Consider the following 17,714-nt stretch of genomic DNA (forward strand, 5'->3'; position numbering starts at 1 on the left):
TACCTTTCCAGTGATCTGATGTGTGAGGGTCATAGTGCTGACCTTTCATTTTCTGTCTTGAGTCAGTGTTTTCCATCTTTCTGAGATCTTCCACTTTGCCCTATGCAGGATGGAAATCTGTTTTCTCTTAGGACTACTGGCTGAACAGCGCCAAAACTGTGCAGATGAGTCTCCTTCTGGCATTGGCTTGTGATCTCAATGAAGAAAGACTGAAAGTGTCAGTCATGTCCTATAGGTCACAAAGGTGTACACTGAAAACAAACTCAATGAACTCTAATGCAAGTGCAGTGCTGCAACTAAGCAGTGTGGCTATTCCTTGATCATTCACAAGCACCTTGACCTCTGCCTCTATTCTGACTCTTGACCTCAATGGTGACCTTCAGACGTTTTACTCATGCACCTCCTTTAGTGTAGAGTTTAGTTGCTCCATCACTCAACCAAGTTCTAGGATTCCACTTGCTTAGTTGCTTTAAGTCCATCACATTGAATGGGTAATGTAGCCATGACACAGAGAGCGAAGAGGCTCAAGATATCACATCACCTTTCTCAAGTGCCTTCTTTCTCTGTGGTGCAGGAAAGGAATCTCCCCCGTTGATGAGTCTAGTATTCTCATAGGGGAAAAGGGGAAATGCGTCACCTCTGACATTATCTTGTTGCTTAAAAGCCCTCAGTCACAGTAAAAACATTATGACTTAATATGATGAATGTCACCCAGCCAACTGCAATTATTCTTACGTGCCATCATCACCATCACCAATGGGTATTTTGGGTCAGCATCAAAACTGAAGTTGTCGCTATTGAGGCCCTCATTTGTCTACCCCAAAGCCATCAACCTCAATCACAAAGCCATCAATCTGTACCCCTGAAACTTCTATGCCAACCACAACCAGCTCAATGTCAACTAGAGCCATACGGTCAACCAGAGCCACTTCAATCAGACGTTCACTGTTAACCGTGATTACTTTAGTGTCATCCAGACTGTCATTGTCAGCCACAACCAACTCAATGTTTACAACTACTGTCTCAACAGTCTTAAGACTTCATAGTTAGTAGTGACATGGACCCCTTTGCTAGCTCTCGTACTGTTGGGCCCTTAATCCTTAGGTTATTCTATACGTTTGAGGAATATGCCAGGAAGAAAGTGAAGGGAAAGATTTAGGATTGTTGGAAAAAGTAGAGCATCCCCTACCTTGGCCATGTTAATTAAAGGTGTATTTAGTAAATTCTTGAAACATCTGGCACTCATCAAAAGAGTAGTTAAAGGCTCTGGGTTCCTTGCTGAAAGAGGGGATATTTAGGTGTTTTTCTCTGTGACCCCGTGGAGGAGCCAAAGAAGAAAATCTTTACAATGCGAATCCAGAAGTACTATTGTGATGCAGCATTTAATATTTTCAAGTCTGAATTTGAGCAATAGTCACAGGTGCCATCTGAGATTGTGTGATAGTGGTGACGAACAGGGGAAGACCCATAAGAGCTTCCTCATCTGCCTCATCATCCTCTGTTCTCATGAAACACAAGATATGAGAGAACAAGTTACCTACCTTCAGTAATGCATCTTTCTTATGAATACTCTATATAACTGCTGATTCCTCACATTAGAATACTTCTTCCAGAAATACTCCCATGCACCACTAGGTGTTATGTAGATTTGTAGAGTGCACTAGCACCCAGGAGGTTATCCTGGCCCTGAGCAGGTGTGAATCTAGCCACACAAAGGGCCCAGTGGGCCTCCTAGATAATCCAGATCGTCAGCTTCTTGTTGAATTCAAGATGTAAAGAGTAGGCCCTTATGCTCTGTGCCACTCTGCACTGGCTCTGTACTGCCCCGGAAGGGAAGTGACGAAGTAGAGCTGCATAGAAGAGCCACCCCTGCATGCAGACGTCAATTTCTTGCTCATCTTTTTCCAAGCCCTGAGATGCGGAGCTTGAACAATTGTTGGAACCAGTGTGCAGATTCCTCACTTGGAACCTGTTTAGACGTTAAAAAAGGGCCACTCCACAGAACAAGTAGTTGTGACGGCATTGGGGAATCGGAAGTCACACAGGGTACCCACCAGAAAGAGCGTTACCTGTGTAAGTAATTGTTCTTCTAATAAATACTCCTAACCTCACATTCCTAACTATAGAATAGATACCAAAACAGTACCTCTCCTAGGTGATGGGCATGCGGAGTGGGCTGAGACCAAAATGCCTTGCAGGACCAAACGTCCTTCTCACCGGAACTGGCTGTTAAGGCAGTAGTGCTTTGTGAATGTGTGCACTGATGTGGGCATGGGATGGCATAGTGAGCAAAATAATGATGGATTTAAGTCAGATTTTTGACTGGAGGTGAATGTTTGAATGTTTGACAATGTTCAGCATTCCGTCCATTATCTTTATGTGTTGCTATAGTTGCCCTAAGTGGGAAGGGTATGCTAAGACGTGGGTCCCATGCTCACTATGCCATTGGATTCAAGCTAGCCTGGCTGATGAGGGGTGATATCCTGAAACTAGTCTCAGGACGTTTGTTTTCCGGTCCAGGGAGGACCTCGTCTGAAAGTTCAGGCTGGGCTGTTCCCATGGGGAGCAGGGTCAAGACTGATTTGCATTTGGCTAAGTCTAAACTGGGGTGGAATGGTGAGCAAGAAAACAATGGATTTAGCTCAGATCTGTGACTGGAGTTGAATGTTTGGCAATGTTCAGCCTTCCAGTCATCTTTTTGTGTTGCTATGTGTGCACTGATGCCCATTTCGCAACATGGCAGATGTCGAGGACAGGTACTCCATGTGCCCTGGGATGGCTTTAAGGCAGTGCGACTGGTGCCACCGCGCTGGGCTCTGTCCTTGGGGGTTGGAGGGCGAATTGGGCAGGGTGCAGAGTTTTCAAATATATTATATGGATTTAAAAGCACCTGCTGCAGAGTGCCTTGCCTTAAGCAATCTTCAGGCAACAATAAAAATGGCAAGATAACTCTGGTGATTAATGGACCCGATGGAGAGAGATCAGAGTTTTGTCTAGTGGAAGTTTTGACTCATCATAAAGTAGTGCAGAGGGTTATTATGCCTGCTGCAAAACATGTATACCATGCAGATCAAACGTGCAGAGAGTATCAACCTATGGCTAGAATCGGCTAGCGACTGTGTCACCCCTCCTTAAAAAAAATACAAGATCATGAGACCTCACGACGCGCAACGGTGGTTCTCGGATGATCTTAAATTAAAGAAACTTGAACTTAGACAAGCAGAACGTCAATGGCGTCGTCACTACCTCCCAGAAAAAAAGGTTATTTTCTGGCTCTGATGAAAGAATATAAAAATGTGATTATTCAAACAAAGGCTAACTACTTCTCTCTAAAAATAATCAATGCATCTAACAAATCTAAAGAGATTTTTTCTATAGCTGACCAACTCTCAAAACCAGATAGTCACACTTAAACCAGTCCCTGCTCAGACTTTATGCGACTCTCTTAACTCATACTTCTCAGAAAAGATAGCCATCATCAAGGCTAGTATTTCTTCTGTGGCTTGTGCTTCACTGAACCCCCAATAATGACATCAGTCCTCACTACCTTGACAGAATCCCTTGGATCCTGGAGGAAACTTTCCTTAATTTATTAAAAAAGGTTAGTATTGGCTCTCCCTTGGACTGTTTTCCCCACCATATTCTTCGGGAAGCACTCACCATACGCCCAGACCCTCTCCAGTCATTTTTTAATAACTTGCTTGAGCTTGGCATTGTCCCGGATTCTTTTAAAAGGGCAGAGATTATTCCAATTTTGAAGAAACCGGGCGCTGATCCGTCGGTTCTTAGTAATTATTAGCCTGTTTCTTTGCTGACCTACCTGGGAAAAGTCTTAGAGGCCCATGTTGCCAACTGCCTCAGCTCTTTTGTGGAACACTTCCAGGTCTTGGACACCCACCAGGCCGGATTCAGCCCCGCACATTCGACCGAGTCAGTCATTCTCACTGTCATGGTCATGCTCAGAGGGGGGGCCGATATAGGCACCACCCAGGCCCTGATTCTTCTGGATCTTTCGGCAGCTTTTAACTCGGTCGATCACGGTATCCTGATCGACCTTGTCAGCAATGCCGGAATTCAGGGTCTGGCTTTAAAGTGGCCTTCTTCCTTTTTGAGTAATCGGACACAAGTGGTGCGCCTTGCCAATTTCTCCTTTGATAAAAGAGATATTGCCTGTGGGGTTCCTCAGGGCTCGTCTCTTTCTCCATTCATTTTTAATCTTTATCTTTTTCTCCTATTTCATTCGTTGAGGGAAAGGAATGTTGGAATTTTTATTTACGCAGATGATCTTCAACTGGTGTTTAATGTTAATTGCTCTGCCTCATCAGAGTCCAACGTTCAAGACACAATGATTTTTGTAAGTGACTGAATGAACAACCAGTTGAAGTTGAATCCGGAGAAAACAGAGCTGATCCTCACAGGTGGGTTGGCTAACCCTTGGCATTCTAACTTCTGGCCCCCTAAACTCGGTAATTCCCCTGTTCCAGCTGTCTCTTCAAAGAGTCTGGGGATCATTATTAGTAATGATTTGTCCATGAAGTCTCAAATCAGCTCAGTAGTCTCTGCTGGATTCTTTCAGCTGCGTAGAATAAAGAAGATCAGCAGATTTCTGAGCAGTGAAGCCATGATCTTGGTCACTTTAGCCCTAGTGATCTCGTGCCTGGATCATACCAATTCATTGTACGTTGGCATACCAGCATACCAACTGAGGCGCCTCCAACTAGTTCAGAACCAGGCGGCTAGGCTGATTTTTCATAAGCCCAAATGGCATCATGTCAGCGCATTAATGAAAAGCCTACACTGGCTCCCAGTGAGTAAGCGCTGCACCTTTAAGATGGGCTGCATTATTTTTAAAGCACTACACAGTAATGGCCCGGCTTTTATCTCCGCTTGCTTACACCGTTATACTCCCTCTCGAAACCTTAGATCCTCCCACCTAAATCAGTTGGAAATTCCTTCAGCCAAACGGAAGAAGTATGGCGGACTACGGTTCTCTGTCCTTGCTCCTCAATTTTGGAACTCCCTCCCAGCGCAGTTAAGGTCTTTGACCGCCCTTGCCCAATTCAGGAAACAGTTAAAGACTTGGCTGTTCACTCAAACATATTCTGACTAAGTATTCTCCCTGTCACTGCCACGATTTTCACCTGCGCGCCAAGAAACAGTTGGTGTATGCATGCTTAATAAGTGCTTTTAACATAACATAACACATAACATGCATATAATGTAGATAGTTGAGTGGGTTACTGCTTTTGTCAGAGAGTTGTTTTTGTTACTTGCAGTTCATAAGTTACAATGTTAATATAGCATAGTGGACTATTCACTGTAATCAAGGAGCTGCATGCAAAGTGCATGGTATGGGTTTTAAATTGATCTTTTAGTCTTTCATTATTCCAATGCTGCTAAAAAGCATTTGTTTGGGTAGAAATACATTTGTATTAGTAAGACCAATCCCAACTGCTGTTTTATTTTGAATCCTGAGTTTGTGCTGCTCCAAACTAAACTCTCTTTAAATATGGTACCCAAAGTATGGATGATGCATGATTGATACACCTCGTAATTATTTATTCCGTTATTTGCCCTATTCCATCATCTGTTGTCTCCTCCCCCATCCCTACCCCCCCGCCCTCACCCCACCGCGCTTTCATGCACCGACCCCTGCTGCAATTGACAATGCTCAGCTTCCGTGTATAGAGTTGTAGGTTGCGTAGGTTCCGGTGAAGGACTCCGCCCTGCTGCGGCGACAGAGGATCCTCTCAAAGTGGAGCCTGATTGGGGAACAATAATCACACTCCAAAGTTCCTGGCACCACACCCGCTTGGCCCAATCCAGAGCCACCAGGATAACTTGGTCCATTTAGTTACTGATATCTATCCAAACTTGGAGAAGGAGAGGTAGGGGCAAGTAGGAGTTCTGTGTTTAGTTCCAGCTGGAATTGTCATGTAGTTCCTATAAAAAGTATACAGGATCTGTGCATTTAGACAACATACACTGTAGGATTGGTGTCAGACGAACTCTGATCACCCCCACCGGGTATGTTGGCTCTTTTGTACAAACTAGCTCACAGTGTCACTAGAATCTCTTCTTACCCAGGAGAGAATAGTTCCTGGCAACCATCGAACATGACAGCCCTGATCCCTCAGGACCGTGGAAACAATGTACTACCTTTCGCTCAGGCACTCGTGCTTACTTAGTTTGTCTCAGTGAGATACACAAAATAAAACAGGCTGGGCGTTTTCAATAAGCATTTATTGAACAGTTGTTATTCTGGTGTAGAATAGATATGCTGTAACAACCGTTAGACAGTATAAGATATAAATGATTAGCACTAGTACTATAAAGGTGAAAGGATGGTATAGTTCTACCATCTTACTAAATTCATGAACACAGTCAAGTATATAAAACGCATGATAAAAGATTCATACTCCTAGGATGCCTTCCCTAACTAGATGTACCTATGTGTACCTATCATGGGTGTAGGTGTTAAGCCAAGAATCCCGTCAGGATTTAGTCAACCCCATTACCTGAAGTGTAAGACTGTGGGGCCCCGTCCTGATCTCGAGCAGAGCACCCCGCGAGAGATGTTAGACCACTGCGAGCTAGAGCGTCTGGTTGCAGGAACCTCAGCGTCTCTGGTCAGTGTGTCAGCCGGGAAGTGTCGGTCTCCTGTGTCTATCTTAGGAAGATGTGATGTATATATACCCATAAGTCTCCCCGGGGTCCTACCTTGCTGTATTAATGTGTCGGCCTAAGGATGACGTCGGGCATGAACTTTACACATAGATTTTATACAGTAGAAGGTAGTCCTGCTGTGCTTCTAAGAATCCTAATGAATAGAATAATGTATGACATTTTGGACTAGAGAAAACCAGCGTTCTGAATGCAATGTAATATCTAGGTAAAAGGTCAGTCCCTATAAACCGTAACAAGTGTAATGTAGGGAGAGAATATAGGTGAAGGATAATGAACCGAGGCCTATATTATGGTACCTATATGGAATATAACAGAATGCATCTCCTTGTGAGTTTTCTTGCAGAAACTCCAATGCACAAAAGCTTTGACATTGCACATTCTTGACTAGTAAAGCAGCATTTGTTCTTTATTCTTCTAGTAAGTCATACTAATGTCTTTATTCATATTTTTAGCGATGCCTGGATACCACTATCTATGTGAGTTGATTGTGGTAAAAAAGGGTAGGAAAACGAGCTTCCTGATTTTTCTGGAGGTGAATAACATGCATGATGCACAAGGTTTTGGTGATTTGTTGAGCTGTGCGTCTCAACTAAAGTGTTCTGTCTGGACAAAGCGTTTAACTTAAAAGTTATTAAAAATTACACCATTCTACAGAAAAAAGTTATGTCTTGGAGAATTCTTCCTATTCTCTTTGGGGCTATTGTTACTCCCCTTGTGCAGGCTTAAGGTGCAGGTATGGTAGCAGGAGATGAGAATCAGTGGTGCGCACAATACTTACAGAAAACTGTGTAGGGGCTTTGCAGACCTCTTCATCAGATTTTTCTGTAAAAATCATAGCTTTTGGAAACGTCCTTCAGATTTGAGGCATTATGTAATGTTGCTTTGCGCATTTTCAAAACTTCCTGCAGATTTTCAACATCTGCCTAATGTCCAGATTCAGCGATCACCTGGGGAAGCATCAGAAAGTAAGGCGGCATGGCCTGGCACACAGAGGTCAGGCTCTCGGCAGCAGCCAGTGTAGTGTGAAGTACAGTGAAGTGTACCAGGATGAAACCTATATTGTGAATAGTGGTTGTGACTTGTGTTTGGGTCTCACCTTTCCTAAAATCTGTTTATTATTCCTGTACCTATAGATGAATATGTTGCCAGCTTGCACCTGCCTTCCTTCGATGCTCATCTCACAGAGTTATCGGACGATCAAGCAAAATACCTTGGACTCAACAAAAATGGACCTTTCAAGCCAAACTACTACAGGTACAGAGTGTGGGGAGCTCAGAGACGTGCCTGGGTGCAGTATGTGGGTGTGGGAGGCATACAGCGGTCAAGGATGTGGCTAGTCAAGCTTAATGGATACACCATGTGGGGGCCACGGGCTGTATCCACGTAGAGTGTGCACTGGTCACTAATCTGTGTGCACTTCACATGTGTACATGCGGAGTGACTAACCCATGTATAGGCACTTTATGTGAGTAGTCAAAGTGCTGCCACCGTATACCCTAAAACAGTTTCTGCACATTCTGTGAGAGTAGGTACAGCTTTTATTGGCACTGTATGTGGAAGTTAGAGAGAACGTTCTGAGCACAGTGTGTGGGGTGTTATTGTGTATAGGAATAGTATGTGGCAGTCACTGCTTTGTCTTGGTGTAGTGTATGGCTGTGACAGGTCTGTGTAAATTCAGTGTATGGGGAGTCAATAAGTTGGGCATGGGAGCCATTTTGCTGAAAGGTCACTGGATTTTGTATGGGAACATGTGTAACTTACTGACCTGTATGTAAGATATTTTGAGCTCTGTATGAGGGCAGCACTTGAAGAAACACTAATATACGCATGGGCACAATATGTGAAGAGTTACTATTCTAGGTACCCAATGAGCGGTGTTAAGGGAAGGTAAAGGAAAACTATAGACCTGGAGAGCCAGAGAGACATATATATATATATATATATATATATATATATACACACACACACATATACAGAGAGAGAGAGAGTGTGCTCACTCAGCTGTGTATCGCTGCTGTGTGGTGGGCTTCACCAAGTTTTTGCTGTGCAGCATACAGGGTCAATGAGCTGTGTATAGCGATAGTATATGGTGTAAGACTTTGTCCTGTCCCCTAATATATTAAGTATTCAAATGTGTCTTTAGTAAGCGCTAAGCTATATGATGTATCTGAATTTGTATAGGTGTCGTAAGGTTGGTCTGTGTTAATGTTCCAGAGAAGGAGGTCTGAGGTTGCACTCTATGCGACAAGAAGGCCCCAAAGTTGGTTCCCAACGAAATTCAGTTGTGGGAAGGCAAATTTGAGATTTGTCAATTGTTGCATTTAATGGGGTGGCGGGAAGGCGTCTAAGGTTTGTTTGTGGCTGCGCTCAGTCATTGACCTCCATCTGTTTGCCTGTAATTGTGTTCAGTGAGGAAGAGCTCTGAGAGTTTGCAATAAAGGCGATCTCTAATGTTGGCGTGGGGTTTTGCTCAGTAGCAAAGAGGCACTGAGGTTGGCATTTGGTTGTGCTTATTAGAGACATTCCAGTTAACTTGGTGGGTTTTATCTGTGGTTACTCAATGGTTGTACTCAGTGGGAAGCACAGGCAAATGGAAGTCTGGAGGGGGCCTATGATGTTTGTATGTGGCTTTTCTAAGTGAGTTTGTGAATACCCATGTGCATGCCTCTTTCCGCCTTGTTTTCTGCCCTCTACCTAGCTATCTTCTTTTATTACAATTTGTTCTCTTTAATGACAACTTTACTATTCCCTTGTCTACTCTTTCATTGCTCCCTTTGTGGTTCTTTTCTGGTCCCTCTTCAACATTATCTTCTTGGTCCTCTCCTCAACTATATTCCTGCGTCTCCCTGAGTATTTTTGTCATCCCAACTGGGCTAGTTGTCTCTCCCGCAGCTCGATTTGTGTCCCATTCTCTGCTTTCATTTTGTCTCTCTGCCCAGCTCCTTTCTCAGCTCTCTATCTCCCTTATTTTTTTATTTTTTAGTTATCTATCAGCCCTGTCTTTAATTCTCTTTTCTCATTGTATAGCCTTTTTGCCTTCTGTTCTCATTTCTCTTATCTGTCTTCCCTATAAGTCTTGAATTCTTCTCTACTATTGTCTCACAACTCTCAGTTCTCAGCTCCCTCGTAGGTTTGCATGGTTCATCTCTTTATTCCTTTGTTAGTTCTACATGCAACTCTTTCTTCTATGCTTTCATACCCTCTTGGTTGATCTCTTTACTTCTTTGTTGGTTCTTCATGCAACTCTTTCTTCTCTGCGTTCATGCCCTCTTGTATTATCTGTCTGGTATGCTCTCTGGTGTCTTTGAACCCATTCTTATGTTTCTAGCGTACCCTCTCTTCATTTTCCTTCTTGGAGTTGATCTGACGCTTTGACTGTCTGTTAGCCTCTCTGCTGTCTGTTCTCAGCTTCATTAATGCTTACACTTTGCTGAACTCTAATCTCCCCCTTCTTCTCCTTGGCTCATTTTATGTTTATACTCTGCTCTCTCCAGGGCTTTGCTTTTGGTTTCCTTCTTGGCTATCCTTTCTTCTTCCAGTCTCCCTCTCACCCTTCTTCTCAGCCATCCCTTCTGTGCTTTTGTAAATGTGTTTTTCTTTCCTTTAGGCTCTTTCTGCTGCTGTCCTAAGGACTGTCCTTGGGGGCTTACTCTCTGTCTCCTCATTCTACATCCCTCGTTTGTTCACTCTCTTTTTAAATTTTATCATGTGTTTACTTCACTCTCTTCTCAGCTGTCTGCAAGGTTCTCAGCGCTCTCTACTTGACTTACCTCTTGCTTCTCTTCTAAGTCCCTTTCCCACCTCTCTTCCTGGATCTTCTTTTGGCTTTCTTCTTGACTATCCTGTCTTCCAGCATATCTTTTTATCTTCTTTTCCGCTATGCTCACTTTTTATCGGTCTTCTCAGCCTTGTACGCTGCTCCATTCTTAGCTATTTCTACAAGGGCATCGCTTTCTCCCCATGCTTCTTCTCTCCTCCCACTCCCTCTCAATTTATCTTTATTTTGGAATAACTGCTTTCTTTTCACAATTCTCCTAATCCTGGCACTCTTTCTTTGCAGCTCTTTTTAACTTTGAAACTGTGCCCCGTTGTTGTTTTTTGTGGCTATCCTCTCTTCCTGTCATCTCTGGACTCTCTCCTCTTTGTTCTCTCCTCGTTCCTCCTTTAAACTGTACCTACTTCCAGCCTTTCTCTGAGCGTTCTTCTCTGTCTTCAAATCTGCGGTCTCTCTTCTCAGATCTCTTTTCTGGTGGCAAGGGTGAATAAAAAGCTCAATTGTAGTTATTTTTTCCTTACAGATACTGAGACAGACCGCTGAAGTACCGACGCCTCTAATGAAGAGTCACCTTTAGAGAGAAAATAATTATTTTTTAAGATCTTTTTATTTTGTTCAACTTCATTGTTACCTATTTTTTAATTGTATTTCTATATCACTGTGATTTTATCATTGTTGTTCAGTCTTGTCTTTATGTTTCCTCTCCTAGGCACACTATGTTGCTCCTCCCTGTCTTTCAGGTGCCCTGTCACACACGAGAAGCAGTCCTCTGCCCTCCAGGCTGAAGTGCAGTTCCTCAATGTTTGTCCTCTCAAGCCACTGTACTCTGGTCTGTCCATCTGTCCTCTGAAGCACATTGGACATTTTCACAGCTCTCCTCCCAGGGCACTGGTCCAAAGTCTGTGTGCGCACACAGGACAAGGCCCAATCTCTCTGTCTTTGACTTGTATGTTGTCCTAGTGAGATGTGGATCTTATCTGTCCACCTTCCTCCCTGACACAGGGTGGTTCTACTTTATGTTTGCATATCTGGTAGCAAGGCTCAGATTTTCTCTGTTCTTGCATAACATATGTTATTTTATCACAATGGCTGCTGTAGTGGAAGTGACATCACACACCTCTTAACCCCGGATTATGTCACCCTGTGTCCCCTCCTATGCCTCTAACAGATTATTTCTCATTTGTTATGTGGTGAGTAAGGAGTGGAAACTGTAGACATACACTTGGTTTTAGGAACCTTGTTCATTTTCTGTTTCATGACTACTGAGACCAGAGGTAGGCAGGGCGATCCCCGCATGCCTACGGGTAAGCTGCTACCTCTGCACCCTAATTGATGCCCATGGCATACTTTGTATCACTCTTTACGTCACTGCACAGGTCATATTTCCTCTGTGTCTGTCTGTGCACTTAGACACAGGATGCACTTCCTTTTTGTCTGTCCTCAAACACACTGGGCAGATGCTTTGTGTTCTTGCAGGCTGGAAGTGACTTGTCTCATTGTTTGTCCTCTAATCCCTCACCAGATTCCAGTCTTTAATATCAATCATTAGGTTCCAGTGCTGGTATACGTTTAGCGGTGCTTTCATATGCCCGGGTTCCCGCACCTGGTCTGAATCTTTTGTATTGTACTGCAGCATTTATACAGTTCTACATGCCCTTGGCAAGGCCACATAGCTTTCAAAGTTAATAATATTTGTAATTTATTCCCATGACCATAGCAGCCCTCCCATGGATATCATTTATCCCTGCTTAACTCTCATTGAAGATTGTGTATTGACTTACAGAAGGTATATCTATTGGCTATTCGTACTGTAACTGACGTGGCGCCCTTTCTTGTGCAGTGGAGGTGGCCAGTGCTGTGCTGCAAGCCTAGTTACAATATGTGTGCTAGGGGAGTCTGTCTGCCACCAGTGTCTCGGGCCTCATCTCAGTGCATTCCCTAGCCTTGGGTGCAGCACGTCTTCTGGCACCATTGTGAATCAGGCCTAGTCACAGTACATGTGATCGATGTGAGTGGAGTTTGTTCTCTGCCACCAGTGAAATGGCCATGTCACAATATGAGGGCTACTTCTGGGGAGGAGTGGAGCCTGTCCTGTGGTACTACTGTGAAACTAGCCCAGACCCCGATGGTGGACGGCCATGTTGATGAGCTCCCTAAGTAGCACCCCCTTGTGTGAGACCAGCAGCCCCCGCCGCCGCTCCATAGTGTGCATACATAAATATTTCATGCCACAAAGAAGATGATAGGACCACCATTGAGATATCAACTGGCTGTTATTGAAACTAATACATAAAATCTGATCCCAAGGAGCATCATCGCTTCTCCGCGAGGATAATCATTTGGGTTCATAGCACTAATGCAGGATAAGCATCATGTATAGTATTATAACAATTCTTTGCGCTGTGACAGCTCCGAACTTTATATAGGATTGCCGTATAAGAGGGACAGCTAGCAACAATCGATTCTCACCACAATCTTCCCCAATGTGAGTAATCCTGGAGTAGAGCAAGAAGATAAAGGCCACTGACAACCCCACCTTCGACTCAAGCCAGCACCAAACCCACTTTAAAAGGCAATTTACAGAATTTCAAATCCACAGAAGACCCAATATGTTGTTCAGTAACTTTGATTTTTCCTGTCTACCAACCACACTCTTAACCTCCAATTGAAGAAGGCAAATGTGTGGGAAGATTCGGCCATGAGTAAGGGACAACTGATGCATGGCAGAAATTTGGAAAAGGAGGACTGGGTACATGGTCATTTCTGCTTCTAAACCCCTGTCAACCTGCAACTCTTACACGGGCAGGATCCTTCAAGAAACAGGCGGCGAGTGAGGCCGACTTCCTGGGAGCCAAAGTGCTGCCGGCCCTCTAGCATGTACCAGAGGGGATGTTGCCTGTTGATGACGCTCTCGCTTAATGAACAGTTGAATCCTTTATTACGATATAGCTGAATCAGCCCTTATCTAATAATTATATAATTTTCCCAAGGGGTCAGACGAACTTGCTGCTGATAACAACACTTCTTGCTTTAATAGCTCTAGAACCGGAAATGCAACTTAGGAGAAGGTTGCTAAAGTCACCACGAGCAAACCTTGACTGGCCAGACAAGACTAGTGAGATGCATACTGCTAAGAGACACCAAACAAGCGGAAGGAGAAAAGTGTTAGCTGAGGCTGGGATATTATTGTACAGGTGGTCCTAGGATCTTCATGCATTGGAAAGGATGGACCTTGCGTCTCAAAGAGAAGCACTTTGGCCGTTTTCCCATGGGGTGTCTCTCCCACTCCTCCATTTCTCTCATTACTGTCAGGATATGCTGCTCTTTCCTTTGGGTTCTCCAGAGCTTCCAAAGGAGATTTCCTCCTTATGATGACCTTTGGTACTTGTGATATCTTTCCTTTCCACCTCTTTCTTCCCCTGTGGTCTGATTTCCGTGATATCATAATCAGTATTTAGAGAGAATAGCGGAAATACAAATATCGTGGACCAAAATATTGTGTCAGGAACATTTTCCCAGTACATCACTACATATATGTATACCTTGACCATATATATATATGTTCAAGATACGTAAATGTGGAGTTAAGAATAGTAAATCTATACTTAAACCTATTTGCACTTACTGTCTCTATATTTTGTCCTCGATATTTTTGACATATTATGTCCACACGATATTTCTGATCCCGATATTCTCTCAGTGACCTATCATATTTCTATACCCATTCAGATATCCTTATTATGTCCATGGGGTCCCAGGAGTTGTTTAAAGTCAGTTCTCCTATTTGCTCTGCCCCAAGGGTCCTGTGCCCATTCATTTCTCTGACCCCCCACTCCCCTTCTCATTTCACTATTTGATCTCCACCTATATTCCCAGTTCACCTCCATTTTTCTGTTGGTTTCTCCTTATTCTGTTTTTTGTGGGTTTCTTGGCTCCTGTTTTGGAATCTGAGTCCCATTCTTTGGCCCCTCTTGCTTTTGTTTTTATTGTCTCATCATGTGATTTGTTGTTCGGTGCCTAAACCTGTGCAGTCAGTTTGTTGGAAAGATAGTTCTGCTTTTTACTGTGAAGTATCTGTGATGTGTATCATGGTAGATACATGTCTCCTGTATATGGCCTGAGACATTGATGACTGTGATAATATGAAGGACAGCTGTTCAGTTGGACCAAAGCATGTATCTGATGAGTTAATGTGATGAATATGTCTGCAGGGTAAGGGCCGATACAGATAGACTGGTATAACTTGCCTGTTTGTTCTGCGGTTTAAGGATGCACCTCTAACACCACACCACAATATCCTCCCTTTTATCACAAATGCGAACAGGATTTCTTTCTGTGCCTCCTCAACCTAACATGCACAAACCAGAAGGTCGTGAATTGTCCTGGGGGAAGGTGGGGGGGGGGGGGGAATTATGCTCCTTCATGGCACAAGTACCCATTGGTACTATCTTACAAAGAATGCTCCGCCAGCCCATTTTTTGCAAGGTTCAATACTTTTGAATCATGAATACTAGTGAAGCAGATTGCATTTGTCCTGCAGAGTATTTAAGCCTGTAAAGGGTGGTGAGCAGTGGAGCTTACCTTGTGCTGCGTGTCTGCTCTGAACTCCTGGCCCCGTTTCAGTGCCAGAGGCGGGGCTCATGCGCTTGGGTGGGGTGGAATGGAACCTCACTTGGAGCTTCCTTCCTGAGGCTTGATGGCACCAGGGCTGCTTTCTGCTCTCTGCTCTACAGATACCCATAGCATGCTACCCTGAGGAATGCTACTGTTCAGGCAAGCCACCCGCCTCTAGGTCCAGGCCAGTGTGGTGTCCTAGAGGCCCCAAGATCTCGCTAGCCCCCTCTTGGTCTACCTCCCCTACTCCCTGTGCCGATAGGGTTGTGGCAGTGGAAGCCTGCTCCAGTCAGACTCGCGCCCGCTGGGGTCCCATTGTTTATAGCAAGCAGGCCATTACTAACACGTGATAGAGGCAGGCCAGTGCAGGACTTCTATGAAACGCGGACTCAAAAAATTCGTTCCTGTCTGGTTGCTGCAAACAAACAGTATTACAGCAGTATACGGTGGCGTAACTAAACTTGAGGTGGCCCCTCCTGCAAAGTGCAAGCACCCCCCCTCCCACCATGCTCCCGGCCCAGTCAGGAGCTCTCAAGCCAGGGGCCAGTGCACAGTGCCGTAGGGGGCTTCATGGGGGTCAACTTCCCTTCCCCGCCCGCTCACCATGGAGACAAATGCTAGGCCACTGACAGTATACTGCATGCTATGACCCTACTGCTGTGTCCCAGCCACGTGTGCCCTTGCTCGTCACGGACCAGGTAGCAAGGGGAATCCACACACGGCTCTTGCATTCCGGCTCTGGGGCTTCTGATAGCTTCTGTAGCGCTCTATTGTGGTGTCCCTCCAGCACGACTCTGTCCTCCCCATTCCTGCAGCGCGTTCCAGGCCTGCTTTGACCCTCTTTCTTGCTTGTCCCATGTTCGAATTCTTCATTCCTGACTAGGCCTTTGCAACACTGTGCCTCCAGCCCCTGCATTCACCTGACCAGCAGCTCACATCAAATGTAATCCAAATGTCTGCCCTTCTAGTACTCAGTATCTTTCTGGGGTACAGTAGGTGTGAAGGTGTTATTACAAATGGTAATTCTCCTTTCTCAGCCGAGGCTTGCTCTGTATAACCTTGGCATTCAGTGAAGAAATACATCTGTTTTATATTGTCTATATCCATCACACCTTCAGTCACTTTAAAACATTGATTGAGCCATAGGCAGCACTATGTAAAAGGCAAAAATAGCAGAGTTCTACTGCAGAACTCGCTATTGCTTAGCTATTGTTCAGTCTGCTGAGGGGAGAATAGATACCAAGTAGTGTGTACGTAATTTAGACTAGGCTGCCCATGACAGCAGTTTTTTGCACAAGAGGAAGCTCTAAATAAACTCCTCAAAGATGCCATCAGCTGAATGTAGCTACCCGTCACAAACATGCTCTAAGACAGGAGTTTGTCATATCTGACCACTGAGCACGGAGCAAAGCTTTGCACCACATTCCATGGCTGCCTCATTTTCTTCCTGCTCTTTGAAAATGTATTTTAATCTGTCAAACGCTTTTTGTTGTCATTTTTAGTGCTGGAATCCTTCTTTTGATGCTCCTGTTGTTTAGGCATTGACCCATGCTGCTCGATGTGAATCCTTCTCTTCAGTGAGAGGGTTAGCCATGACTTCCATCTTCATTGCAGACTGTAGACAAGGTGTACCTAGTTCCTAGGAGCTGTTACTACGTGTCTCTTAATGGCTACCCCGAAAGCGTAAGCCGGATATCTCTCTGCTTCTAAAACCATAGTCACCTCCTTGTCTGCAGTGCTGGAGCGACATGCTTTTGAAAAAGCCCTCTTTGAGGAAATGGATTGTATCTGTCATATAATGTGTGTACTCACAGTGAGCGTCACCTGTGTCGCGCAGAAGGAGCACTTGTTCGTTGTATGTTCATAGATGAGGTCCACCAGACCTCACTTGTTCTCGTTGATGGACCCTCTGAGCTTTGGCCTCATGTCACTGTGTGAATCAAAGTCCGGGGTAAGGGCTGCACCTTCTACAAGCCATGTGACCAGGCAGCAGTCAGGCTGGTCATTGCGAGAGCATGCTCTAACACTCAAGCAGAATAGGTTTATTTTGTATATGAATGATTTTTAATGAATGCAAAATGATATTTGCAATGAAGCAATAAATCATTAGTCAAATTAACTCAATCACCGGTTGTCTCTGTCCGTTCTTTATGGTCTATGCACATTATGCTTGCATTCACTGCCATCTCTCAAGATGCAATTCAAGCTTCTTCTCACCAATAAGCATGCCACTGACATGTCATGGGCTTAAAAAAAAAGGTATTACTCAAGAAACCCACAGGCTGGTTGAAATGCTACATAAATGTTGAAATCCAGGCACCGGTAAGCGAGTGGGAATGAATCATAGTCTGTGTAATCCGGTATTACTCATACAGGTATGAAGACAGAAATATACAAACTGACGCCAATAAGTGGGAGAGCAACTGTGCTCAAGACCAATCAGAGCCCTCCCAGTAAATTAGACATCAGAATGTAAGCACACCCGGGGTAGAGCGGGGAGATAAACAGCCAGATTCATCATTGTAAAATCGGCTCGCAAAGGGCCAGATTCTGAGAATCTGGCCCTTTGCGAGCGCAATTTTTGCATTTGGGATTCATCATCCCAAATGCAAAAATCGCAAATTGCGAAATCGCTAAA

The 17,714-nt window shown here is 44.4% G+C and overlaps 1 protein-coding gene across 2 annotated transcripts in view; it reads left to right on the top strand.

Annotated features, from left to right (window-relative positions):
* AHCYL1 (adenosylhomocysteinase like 1) overlaps positions 1-17,200 on the top strand; it is a 305,772-nt gene extending 288,572 nt beyond the window's left edge. The window contains exons 16-18 of one of the 2 annotated variants that reach the window (XR_015296031.1): positions 7,821-7,941; positions 10,986-13,285; positions 13,525-17,200. Coding sequence is in view for 1 of the 2 variants with exons in the window: in XM_086923586.1 (XP_086779712.1) it covers positions 7,821-7,941; positions 10,986-10,992 (128 nt within the window). In the remaining variant the exon portion in view is untranslated. Of the gene's footprint in view, positions 1-7,820; positions 7,942-10,985 lie in introns of both variants that reach the window. The other variant, XM_086923586.1, reaches the window with a different exon arrangement.
* The last annotated feature ends 514 nt before the right edge of the window (positions 17,201-17,714 follow it).

Source organism: Lissotriton vulgaris, chromosome 5, assembly GCF_964263255.1.
Source record: "Lissotriton vulgaris chromosome 5, aLisVul1.2, whole genome shotgun sequence".
Classification (NCBI taxonomy): domain Eukaryota; kingdom Metazoa; phylum Chordata; class Amphibia; order Caudata; family Salamandridae; genus Lissotriton; species Lissotriton vulgaris.